At 50.7% G+C, this 12,561-nt stretch overlaps 1 protein-coding gene across 1 annotated transcript in view; it reads left to right on the top strand.

Annotated features, from left to right (window-relative positions):
- The window catches only part of CACNA1E (calcium channel, voltage-dependent, R type, alpha 1E subunit), a 157,842-nt gene extending 151,642 nt beyond the window's left edge, over positions 1 to 6,200 (top strand). Inside the window, exon 50 of the mRNA XM_009994666.1 lies at positions 6,025 to 6,200. Coding sequence (XP_009992968.1) covers positions 6,025 to 6,200 — 176 coding nt within the window. The remainder of the gene's footprint in view (positions 1 to 6,024) is intronic.
- The last annotated feature ends 6,361 nt before the right edge of the window (positions 6,201 to 12,561 follow it).

The raw sequence follows: 12,561 nt of genomic DNA, 5'->3' as shown, positions 1-12,561 counted from the left end.
GAGGTTAAGTCATATTTTTGGACACAAATGACTACATTTCCAGTGAATTAACTCAGAGATGTTGTTACAGGCTGTGAGGATGGGTCAGGTTTCAGTTCAGGAAGGAAGTGGGTAAGTGATGCTCTTCAATTGGCTGCTGGCTGAAGACACTAGGAAAAAATGCTTTTATTCCCTACTCTGCCCTTTTCCTTGGCTCATGGTGTAGGGGGATAGCTCTGCCACCCCTGTGCTGTGAGGGACAAGGGGCTGGGAGGACACTGTCCCACAAACAGGCTGGGACAGGGGAGAAACTCCAGCAGGGCAGGGAGGGAGTCTGGCTCTTCTCCTATCAGCAAAAGCTTATTTTAGCTGAGAAACTGGGAGGTCGGGAGGGCTAGGCAGACCTCCCAGGCTGAATTTCACAGCCATGAGTGGAACAAGTTGTTGATTGTGCCAGAGCTGCCATAAGGAGACATGTTGCAGCCAGAGCATGTTGTATCCTCTGTTCCTGACAAACGCCTGTCACGGTAGCTTGACTGTAAAGCAGGGGCTTAGGCAGAGGGAGCTTCATGAGTGTTGGTATTTTTCCACAAATTCACGTCTCTTTGTAGGTCGTGAGGACCTGCAGGAGCCTAAAGCAAAGCCAGGGCTCCCTGGTGCACAACAGCAATGCCAGAGCCAGCCCCATGACCCACAGGCTGGGTCCTGCAGAGGAGGAAGCCAAGTGATGGTTGCCAGCACCCTTGGCATGCAGAGGCAGGTGGGATGGCAGCAACATTCCCAGGAGGTACCTGGACTGGGTGGGCTTGGTGTTGCCTTGTCCTGCAGCACAGAGGCTTGTCTTGATGGCATAAAGCCTAGAGGCCATGTAGTGATGCTGGTGGCCAAGTCACCAACCTCCCCACCCTGGTGTCGATGCCACGAGCCCCTGCCAGGATGTGCTGTGGGGAGCAGGATGGGCTTTTCTTTTTTTTTGCCAGGCTCACCCAGGGGGACCCTCCTTGGCATCCTCCTCCTCCTGCTGAGCCCTCTTGGTCCTCACCATTTGTTCCAGCAGCTCCACTGCACTCCCAGAGAAAGTATTTACTCTGAACAGGGTTGTTCCCTGACAGCATCCACCACCCCCCCCCTCAGTCCTGGCAGTCAGAGGAGTGAGACAGATGACAAGAGAAGCAAGGGGACAGCTGAGAGGTGAGTGGTAAAACTGCAGATAGATTTATTTCAGGATGCAGCTGGAATTCTACCTTATATCTAGCCCTGTGCTTTGTGTCTGACACTGCAGCATGTGGGGACAGATGTAAAATGTGGCTCTGTTTTGAGCCTGGGAATAGCAGGATCTCCCTTGAACAGCCATGTTTTAATTTGCATTTCTAGGGCTCTGGCAGAAATCTGGGTCCTGGGGTGTGCTCAGCAGCAAATGCCATGAGTTTCTACACTGTTGACCTGCTGGGGCAATCTGGGCATCTGGCAGACCTGGTAGCTCTCCTGGGGTTAATGCAGCAGGGCTGGTCACAAGCAGTGGCTTGGGAACTGGGCAGTGGACCAGCTGGTGGGATTTTTTTATAGGGTTTTGGTCTATTAATCCATATTTCAGCTTGGCTTGACTTCTTCAGTGCTGCTGGTTGAACAGGCTGCGAGACAGGATTAAATGTCACTGTGCAAGCAAAGGGGTAATGGCTGGAGAAAGGAAGGGAGGGCAAAAGCAGAATGGAGGTGGCAGAGAGCAGCAGGGCTGGAGGAGTCCCATGCAGACCCTGCCCTAAGAAACACAATCCCCAGTAGCCTGAAGATGAATTGCTCCTAGAGAAGATAAAAGGAAGGAGCTGCAGCCTCTTTTCACTCCTTAGTAGAGCTGTGATGCTCGCGTGGCAGCGAGGGCAGATGCCTGCAAGGTGCTGTCACCTTTGCACCAAAAGGTGTCTCAGTGCTCCTGCAATGCTGTGGAGGAGCCACAGCCTCACTGCTGCCCTGTGCTGCAGGAACAGCCTGCCTCTCAGCAGAGATGGGGCTCCTGGGGTTGGGGCCATCTGGACAAGCAGGAGGATGCAGGGCTTGCTCCCTGAAACATGTCAGCTCAGGGTGGGAGAAGCAAATCCTGTTTTATGGAGACACAGGTGCCTTCATCGATGGAAGGAGACTTTGCTAGAAGTGGTTATCAAGCCCTGCTTTCTGGTTTCAAGCATAAGATACCTGATGATACGAGGTCTTGGTGGTGGAGAGAGCAGAGGGTGCCTTTGCAGAGAGCAGATGCTCGTGGGCAACTTGCCTGGTCCCCACACAGGCAGTGGTTGCCTGCTTTGCCTGCCCATTGCAGACTGAGCTGGGCTGGCACGAGGCTGGTTCCCTGCAGACTGGTTGTTTGCATGCCTGCTTGGCTGCCTGGGCCTCATGTTGGCTGGTGTGATGCAAGATATTGTGATGAAACATGAAAAAATCTTTCCACAGCTCATCAAAGTGCAGCCAAACCACCTGCCCATGCTCTGTGACTTGGTCATATCTAGGGCATCAGGGGGTTCTGCATCTCAGGAGATGCAGGCACCACGTCCCAGTCAGAAAAACCCGGTGTGGCTCTTTTGTCACATGGAGGTTTGAGTGCCTTCCCCAGGCATCAGGAGAGGCTGCAATGGCAATGGCTTTGCAGCTGAACAAGATGACTCAGGGATGCTCCATGAGGCTCCAGCAGCCCTGTGAGCTCACCTGGTGGGGGCTTCGTGGAGCAGCAGGGCAAGGTTCCTCTGCAAAAGGGGATTCTGGCATTTTCCAGGCTCTCCAGCAGCAGGCACAGGCAGGAGTGTCTCCTAAGAGCTTCTCCAGCACTGATCTTTCAGCTCTGAGTCAGACAGAGGAGCTCTGCAGGCTGAATCACAGAGCGTGTGCCTGACAACCTGCTCACCCAGCTGTGGGTCCCACTGGCCTTCGGTCACTTCAACCAAACCATCCAAGTGAACACAGAGTCTGTGTTTTCTAAATGAAACCTGCTGCTCCTTCCCTTCAGCCCATAGCACCTCCAGCTGTCCCCACGTGCCTGCTGAGTGCAAGGACTGTCACGGGCGAGTGACCCTGGCCCGTGGGTCTCATCCCCTGGGAGCACCAGCTGCTGTCGGGAGGACCAAGTGGCCTGAGTTCCTGGTCTGCTCCCTGTGATGCCACCTCTGTCTTGTGTGGGGATGAGCAGAGCAGCTTCTCCTCACCCTTTCTGCAGTGATGCTCTATCACTCGCTGTGCCTACCTGGGTGCTGACCCTGCAGATCGAGCCAAGGATGGATGAACTTCTCTCTTCTCAGCCAGAAGCTCTGCAGAGGCAGCTGCATGGCCCTGCCAGTGGAGAGCACCTCTTGTTTTGCAGGAATTCGAAAGCCAGATGATTTCTCAGTGTGCCCAGCCAAGATAATCCCAAATAATCTTGTTTGCATTTTAATTTCCTAGGCCTGTTGGGAAGAGCTGATACACCCCTGTGCTCCCCCTCTGTGGGCGGCGTGTGCCTGCAAACGTGCTCATTGGAGGGTAGCACTAGCAGCAGTTGGGCTTACCCTGGCTGCCACTCTGTCTGCCAGAAGCAGTGGGATCAAAGGCACATCAAGGGTTCCAGGGACAGCTCCAGGGTGGCTGGGACAGTGTTGGTGCTGTGACTGTGAAGGTTGACCCACCAGCCGGAAGGCGCAGAGGGACGCTTGGCTTGTCATCTTGGTGTCCCTCGCGGAGGCTGGATAAGAGCGTGGCAGCTTCCTGCCCTCTCCCTGGAGAGCCTTTCCTGTGTTGAGAAAGTGCCCGGCTCTGTCTGGTTGTTTTTCCCAGCTGGTGGAGCTGAGTCATTGCTGTTCTTCAAGGAGAAGGTTCGTTTGCCCCTAAACGGTCTCTCTCCCGGCGCGGCGAAGCCTGTGTCCCCCTCGAGACTGCTGTGATTTTTTTCCTGTGAATCTGTGGATTTCTTTAGCTGAGGACTTCATTTGCCATTCGTGGATCCCTGTTCCATAAAAACAACCATTTCTCTCCACGGATATGCTGTTGGGAGGCTGTTACACCTTTGCTCGTGGATCAGTCTGGTACACGTGTGAGAGACTCCACGCGGCTGAGGGTGGCAATAAACCCACCTTGGCTTCCCTGCCAGAGAAACAGACACTCCTTGAGGCCTCAAGTCACCCCGTGGGCTCCCCAAAGTTCAGGCTATGTGCAGAGGAAGCATCTTTGCTCTTAGAGGAGCAGGCAAGCAGATAAAAGCAGTGTAGAGTGTGACCCCATCCCAGCCCGAGCACACCACATTCCTCAGCAATCCTGCCTTGCTAGCTGGGTGCAAACATCCCTGCTCCTGACCTGGCAATGCTCTGGGATGTTATTTGTCCTTCATGCCACGGTCTGAGAAAGCCTCTCATCTATTTAATTTCTTGCTTGCATCCCCATATGTACTTTCCCAAACGTGTGGGGCCAGCATGTCTCTCCACCCCTCTACCCAGTGAGGGGAACAGCTACTTCTTACCAGTTTGAGCCAGTGTCACCCACTGGTGGTTGGCTCTGGTGTAGGGTCCTACAAGTGTGCCCCTGCCAGCTTCTCTTTTCTCCACCCTGCCTGCCTGTCTTGGGTCTCTTTCCTTACTCTGGAAAGCTGTGGAAATAATCAAGTGTTGACAACAATTTTCTGCAGAGCCCGTTTCCTCCAAGAGCTGATTAAAGATGAACAGGAGAGAATCTAATTGCACCCAGGCTTTTATCTCCTACCCAGGCATCATGGTTTGCCTGGAGAGCAAGAAAATCCTGAGGTCTGTGAGGGTTAAAGAAACTCTTCTAATCTCCATGGTTAAACAGCAGCTCTCACTGTGCTGATAGCACTGTTGGTGTCAGGAGAGTGGGACCAGGGGTGAATGTGGCCTGGCTTGTGTCGAGCAGGTGAGGAGTGATGGGCAAGGGTCTGCTCAGCAGCCACCAGGGAGGGCACTGGGAGAGATGGGGGTCTCACCACGCACCCACAATCAGCCCCACCCAGGAGGGTGGAGGCTGCTGAACACCCCAGGGGGGTGAGATGTCTCCTGTGATGCACAAGGACAAACCCTTGTGTTTTCCTCACTAACTTCTGTCTTTGTCTCCTCTATTTTCTAAGCAAGTCTCTATGGAAACAGGTACTGCTTGTGCTAAAGCCTCTGTTTTTCTCTTTGCTTTGCTGCTGTCGAGGAAGAAGGGGGGGAAGAGACCTGCAAAGGGCAGGTGAGGTTTAGGCAAGGAGAGACATTTCAGCTGTCTTGGCCCTTGGCACAGACAGGAGCTGCCTCAGCATCCCTTGGTCCTGCCTTAGCTGGTGAGGGATGGAGGCTGAGACCAACCAGCCTCCTTGGCAGGCTGAGTTTTGGTAAGGACTCCACACCTGGCTTTACACAGCCCTCCCTCCTGTCTCAGCTGGATGGAGGGGAGCACTCTGGTGTTGAATGGGAGGGAAATAACTCTTGCCCAGTGGCAATACCCTGGATTTCATGTCTCCCCATGGAGCTACCAGCCCTGGTGGCTCTTCTTGACGGTCACCCAGAGCTCGTCCTGACAGCACCCACTGTGACACTGCTGTGGGGTCCACGTGAGCCACCTCCACACTAGCTGAGGTGTGTGTGGGGGGAGCAGGAACTGCGGGGTGTGACGTGAAGGGGCTGGAAACCACCAGGAGACAGAAGGATGCACAAGCCCCTGCCTTCGTGGGACGCGGAAGCCTCGTCATCCCGCAGAGCTTCCTGCCCGCAAGTTCCTCCCCAGGCTCCTCAGCTCTCTAACTTGTTTATTCATTTTGGGGAGGGAGGGGGATGTTTTAAGAGCTGAGATAAGAGTGTTTGAAAGGAAGGGATTCAGTGCCAGATTGGCACCCTCGGCACCAGACTGGAGTGGCTCAGAGCTGCGGGAGGGAGCTGTGTTTGTCAGCTCCTTCTGCTGCAAGTCACCCCTGATATTCAGCAACCCTGGGCCTTCCCAGGGGCTGTGCTGGCCCCTCACTCAATCCAAAGCAACCTGCAGTTGGTTAACACTCAGATCCTGGGTTTTTTTAGGACGCTCTAATGTGTGTCTGTTTTCCAGCCTGCCAGAGTGAACTGATTCCTGAATCAGATGCCCTTTTACACAAGGATCAGACCATGGTGGCGCCTGGCCCTCTGGATCTACAAGGAGTTGGTGTCTTCTCTCTACTGGCCTTGCTGCCCATCACACTGCCCAGAGGCTCCTTGGCTCACAGAGGATTGAAGGATGTGCTGTAAGAGCTCTCTCTCCCCATCCATGCTTTTCTCTGTGTTCCACCAAAACCAGCCAGGTGTAGCCACCCCGCAGGTAGGGCTTGCACTGGGTAAAATCCATCTCACCTGTTCCCCCACCTGCTCTGTCAGCAGGCACAGCCCAGGGGCTGCTCTACTTGGATTGGAAATGGCAAGCTCCAGTTCTCCAAGGGCAGGAAGCATGGAAAAACATCCCTTCCCACTGCTGTTTCTGGGAGAATTGCTTTAAGAACAGGGACTCAGACTGTGATGCTAATGGTGCTTCTTTCCAAAAGGAGTCTTTGTGGTTCTGCTAGAATTACAGTGCATGATTACTGGGGTTGAAACACTGGTTAATTACCTAGTCATTTGTTGTAATGCTCCCAATTAGCTTGTGAAAGCCTAGCAAATCCATTCCTTCACACCTGTTTTTAATGTCTTCTACAGCGTTATTCATAGACAGCAGAAGATAAACAGTGGTGCTGTTGATATTAGGGTGGTACAGCACCTTCCTGCTTCTTTGGCTGTCCTTTCTTGGCCTGGGCAAGAAAAGAATTCATACATGAGGTGAGGTAAGCAGCTTGATGTGATTCATTTCATCACCTTGAATGAGATTCAGTCAAGGATAACTTTAGTGGGAGGCACAGGAGCAGGTGAAAGCCCCTGGCTTTGCCAGCGGAGCGGGAGGGTTCAGCCCACTGGGGTAACTGGTGGAAAGGAGGCCCTGCAACACCCCCCACTTTTCCAAGCTTTGTTGAGCTTAGTTATGCTGGCCTCTCGGTGTCAGGGAGTAGAGGAAGGGTTTTCATGCCTTCACCCAGCCCTGCTTCTCCTGGTGCTCTGCCTGATTCCGTGCCCACGAGAAGGCGCGCGGCAAGGCAATGTTTGCCCACCCGGGGGCCTGTTTGCCCACACAACACATTTGTACATCTGGCTTGGCAGATTGGTGCACATGCAAAAATGGGCAAGAAACCACCCGGGCCCGGATGGCAAATTGGGTCTGCTTTTCTTTCCTTTCCTTTCTTTTTTTTGTGAAGGTGCTGCTCACAGGAAACCTGGTGACAGCTCTGGTGAAACGTGCCCCCTCAGGAGAGCTTTGGCTCCCAGGTATTGCACTCCAAGAGTCTCCTTTTTGTCTCTGCATTGGGTGCACTAAAGTATTTGTCAGCTTTTTATCCATAAACCTTCCTGATCACCCCTTTTCTGAAGCTGGTGGCACAAAGCATCCCCCTCCTGCAAGGCCTTTAGTCCCTTCCCCACGCTGCCCCAAGGCAAGTTGCCCTGCCAGCACAAGACATCATGTTCATGTGATGATGCTCTAAGGGACAGTGATTTAAAGCAAGCTGCCCAGCCCAGGCAACTTGCCCTTACAGATGCCAGGAGGTAGATTTCAGCTGCCAATAACTTGCCTGTGTGTCTGGACCCCAATAAGAATTCAGTCTACACCAGAGCATCTCCTCACTGAGTGCCAATGGCTGGTGCTGTGTCCAGCGACAAAGCCGCAGCAGGGCCAGCTCTGGCTGAAAGGTGTTTCCATACCTGGATTTCTTGACTTACTCCATCTCACATTTCCCCTTCTCTTAAGCAGAGCTCTGTGCTCAACTGTCTGGAATGGCTGAGACAACACATGGTTCTTTTGGTGCAGCTCCCTGTCCAATTTCCCTGCTTTAGCAAAGACACGTCGGAAAGATTATCCAGCACTGGGTGATGGTTTTTTAACTACAATGGCCATGAAAGTCTCCATTATTGAACTCCAAGCTGCTTAGTGATCAAGTGGGTGGAGAAGGAAGCCACATTTCCTGCTCAAAGAGTGTGTGGGAAAAGCTTTTCAAATGTTAATTTCTCATATTTTTCAAAAAACTACCCAAAGGCACTGGTGGTCCAGGGGATGCTCAGGAGTCTCTGCATATTCAAACCAAGTAGGTATTTAAAAGTCTGAGGATATTTGGAAGGGGGGGGGAGGGAAGATAAGAAGGAGCTCCAGGAAAAAAACCCTCCACCATTTCCCTCACTTCAAAGTTAAAACTAGATGTGTATGTTTCCCTCTTCTCTGATGTACCTCTCTCCAGGGAAATAGGTGATGAAGGCTTGGAGGGAGCAGGATGAGCCAAGGGGTTCCCCTCCAGCAATGCTAATTAGCATCCCTGTCCCAAATCCTTCACCCCCTGGGCACCCAGCACCAAACCAAACCAGCTGGTACCCAGTAAAATCACCAGGCAGGGCTGGTGGGGGCTGGTTTCAGACAAGTGCCCAAGAGATACATCCAGCTGCACACCAGCCCTGCTGTTTTGCATCCAAGGCAATCTGGTTCCCCACGATTAAATAGTCCCACTGTCAAATTCATTGGCTTCAGGACTTTATTCTTGATAAAAAAACCTTTCCACAGGAGCTGGGCAGGAATTATGCAGCTAATTGGCTGCTGTTAATACACATTCTTGGGTTTTCTGTTGTAGCTTTTGCTTTAAATGTAGGGAGAAAAAAATAATTTAAAAATTGTGTGATTTTTAATGCATATTTGAGAGAGAAGGGAAAAAAAAACAACCCCAAAAATCTCTTGGGTCTGTATCCACCACAAGTTTTAAAGTGCAGAATCTGTGTCTGTTATTGAATAAGAAATGCATGCTGACTGCCAAGTTTCAGCTTGCAAGCAGCCAGAAGCTAACTGGGGGGGGTGGTGGTGGGGGGAAATAATTAATGTTTTGCAAATACCTTTTGTAATAGTAAAAATGAAAAGCAAGCAAGGAAAAAAAAAAACAGAAGAAAATAAATATATGGGGTTTTGTATAACTCTGAGCCCAAAAGTCACAGCTAAGCTGAACAATCTCTTGAAAACATAAATTTTACAGTTTGCATCTTATTCCTCATAGCCAGGCAGTTTTATAACCAATATCTCTTCATCCCAAGTGCTCAAGCAAGAACAGAAAATGCCTCAAGCCTGGCAGAAAATGTGGTGAGGAGATATGGATCCTGCTGTCACCGAGTACAAATTCCCTCTCTTGTAAGGGCTTAGTTAACTCTTCTTTTGGCCAGCCCTGGAACATGGATGTCTTTTCTTGGTCCAAAAGTTGTCACCATGGGAAGGAGACATGCAGTTCCCAACAGAATCATCTGATGATGATTCTGATGATGATGATGATGGTTGGGCTGGGTGAGATTTCCAGGTCCCTACCAACCCCTAGGATTCTGTGATTCTGTGGTTCTTCCCTTTATTTTTTTTTATACAGTAACTTTTGCTTCCTGCTTGGTTTTCCCTTGGCCAAGCAGCCTTGGGAAGAGATGAGGACGTTCAGGGAAACCCCTCTTTGTTCAGTTCTCCACAGTCAAGAAGCACAAGAAGAGGTTTTTTCCCCTGAAGGATAAGAAGCCTGCAGTAAATTGAAGGAAGATGGAGTTACCTCAGCTGGGCTGTGACCCTGATCTCTGCTCACAACCAGGTGAGCATCCTTTTGCAGCTCAGTGAGCCTGACCTCCCTGTCAGGCAAGGTGGTTCAGGAGCTGCACAGCTCCCTCATGGCCAACTGATGGTGTCCATGGGTGACATCTCCCCAATTCAGAGTCAGCAAAGGTCAGGACTCTGGGGATCAGCAGGTACTCCTTCCTGCCACAGCACCCTGGTGCTGATACACCCCCTTTGCCTTGGGACCCCCTCTCCTTGGGAGCCCCTCCTGGCTTTGTCCTCCCCACCCTGCTCCTCACCACTTGGTGCACACACACAAAAAGTCTTCATGCTGCACAAAGCAAAGGAAACCATGGGGAAAACCTCTTCAGAACACACTTTTTTTCCCCCCTACAGATCAAGAATGGAATGATCTAGTAGAAAGCAGAACCAATCCTAAGACCAGGCACTCATAATACTTGGTGCCTGGTTTGTATGACTGTTGCTAATACTCCCAAATAAATACTTCTGGGACTAAAGCCTGGGAAAAGAAAACACAAAGAAAGAGGGTGTCACGTGAAACGAGATGGTTTTGGTACTTGTTTTGTATTTCTAAACACAAATTCTGCCTCTCAGGCTGTGTAATGTGCTTCATCTAAAAGCCTTTTAGTCTCTCACTAGGTACATAGGAGTCTGTTTTCTGTCCTCATCCCATCCTTTCATCCTTCTTCACTAACCAACCAAGAAGTACTTCTCCTCCTCCCTGGACAGCCTCTCCATGTTTTGCTGAGGATCTAGAGGTACAAAGTCTTAAATTCCAGAAATAATTGCCATTTCATTCCATGTGATGCAACTCTGGAAATGGGATATTTTTGCATGACAGCAAACAATAAAACCCCATCCAGAAAGAAACAAACCAAACAACAAAACCTGTTGGCGTCATCAGAACCTAAAAATAGCAGGAAAATGACTGGTGGTGCCAGGATGCTGCCAAAAAATAATCTATTACTGTATTAGCTTCTTTCCAATTGTTGTTCTTAGGAATATATTTCACTTTTCCCCTCAGGATTTGTTTGGAGCCAAGGTATTCTGCCTGCCAGTGCCATCCCAGCTCTCAAATTAACCAGAAGTGATGTCTCTTACAGTAAAAACCAATATCTATTAAAATATTGATGAAGGCAAAGAAGCTGAGGAGTTTGTGGTGTCTGGTTTCCAGCTGGCAGTGGGGGGATAACTTGGAATGGAGGGGAGAGCTGCACAGCCTCACCCTGCTGCCACAGCCAGGATGAGCCTCCCATTCCCAGGGATGGACCTGATGTCCCAGGAGCAAGCAGGAGAATCCTGATGCCAGGTACTGATGCAGCCCATGGTGTGTCTGGAGCAGTGAGGCCTCTTTCCTCTCTGCTTTTCCTCCACTGCCAGATCAGCACTTTTCTTCCTGGTGTGGGCTGAGAGGCCCTGCTTGCTGGGGTTTTGCTGTCCATTCATTTCAAGGGTTTCATCTTTTATTTATTCCTCTATTTATTTCCCCCAGCTTATGCTCTAATTAAGCTCCTATCAAGCTCATTTCATTGTAGCTCAACATCCTGGCAACCATGGGAGCTGTGATGGAGAAGAGACTTCATCCAACAGGTCAGTTTTTAGAGCTTCATCTGCACTTCTTTCCTGCTCTGGTATCTTAGCATAATTTGAATGGTCTCCTGAAATCATCTGTTGCCATTCCCAGAGCATTTCTTGCTCACTGGTGTTGCTGCCCTGTCATTACCATTATCTTGACCAAGCAAAAATGAGCTGATTGCTGATGTTGCAGTGAGGCCCTCTAGAAATGCAAGGCTGTGCTTTCATTAGCTTAGTGGCATCTACTTCATCTGCAGTGCTCCCCTTCATTTATCTAACTGTGTCATCTCCTCCCGTGAGGCTTCCCTGACCCTTATATCCATGCTTCTGGCATCTTCCTCCTCCCTGCCCTGGCTGCTGATTTTCTTACAGCCCAACATTTCAGGCCCTCCATCAGATTGGAGCTCACCCTTTCTGCCTCTGCTGTCAGGAGTGATCTTGGTCCTGCAGACCTGGTGATGCTGAACGAGACCCACCACCAGGGCCCTTAAGGAGTCCTGATTTTGACCCAGGATCAGAATAAAAACAACACATCACAACATCCATATTACACAGGCTTGTTTCTTGAGCTTTCCTGCAGGGATGAGAAGCACATGAGATGACCAAAAGCAGGTAGAGTGCAGCCAGGGTGATCCCACCCCTGGCATTAGCACCACTGACCTGCTTTACCCCAAGTGGTGATCAGGTAGATTGTGATGCCTTCAGCTCCACCATCCAGACACACACCAGCACCAACCAGACTGGAAGGAGCCATGTGTTGTCCTCTGTGTGCAGCTACTGCTGTGCTTCCAAACATGTCTCCCCTCTTTTTTACTGTGAGAGTGCCAGAGCCCTGGGCCAGGCTGCCCAGAGAGGCTGTGGAGTCTCCTTCTCTGGAGACATTCCAACCCCCCTGGCCACGTTCCTGTGTGATGTGCTCTGGGTGCCCCTGCTCTGGCAGGGGGGCTGGGCTGGGGGAGCTTTCCAGGTCCCTTCCAACCCCTGGGATTCTGTGATTCTTCCCTTTATTTTTTTTTATACAGTAACTTTGCACCCACAAACATCAAACAGCAGCTGTTTGGCCAGAATTTTTGAAAAGCAACTCGTGATTTGAGCTGCCTCAAGGTTGAAGCTGGACTTTCCACTCCACACAGCAATAAGGCTTCTTTTTCTCCTCCAGTAGCTGTACATACTTCTACCAATTTCCTTTGTAAATGCAAACTGTGGAAACAGTCAGACCTTATCAGGCATGAGCATCTTTGAGGCTTCCCCTTGTGGAGAGAAAAATGTCACAATGCTTGTCAGAGCCAAGTTGCTCAGGGCTTCTCCCCCTTCAATTAAGCATGAGCAAACCTATCATGTGTCAAAGCCCACACTAGGTAAACAGCATGCTGG

The sequence above is a fragment of the Chaetura pelagica genome, unplaced genomic scaffold (assembly GCF_000747805.2).
Source record: "Chaetura pelagica isolate M959 unplaced genomic scaffold, ChaPel_1.0 scaffold363, whole genome shotgun sequence".
Classification (NCBI taxonomy): Eukaryota; Metazoa; Chordata; class Aves; order Apodiformes; family Apodidae; genus Chaetura; species Chaetura pelagica.
The sequence above is the reverse complement of the archived record's forward strand: the minus strand, read 5'-3'. Positions and strand labels throughout refer to the sequence as shown.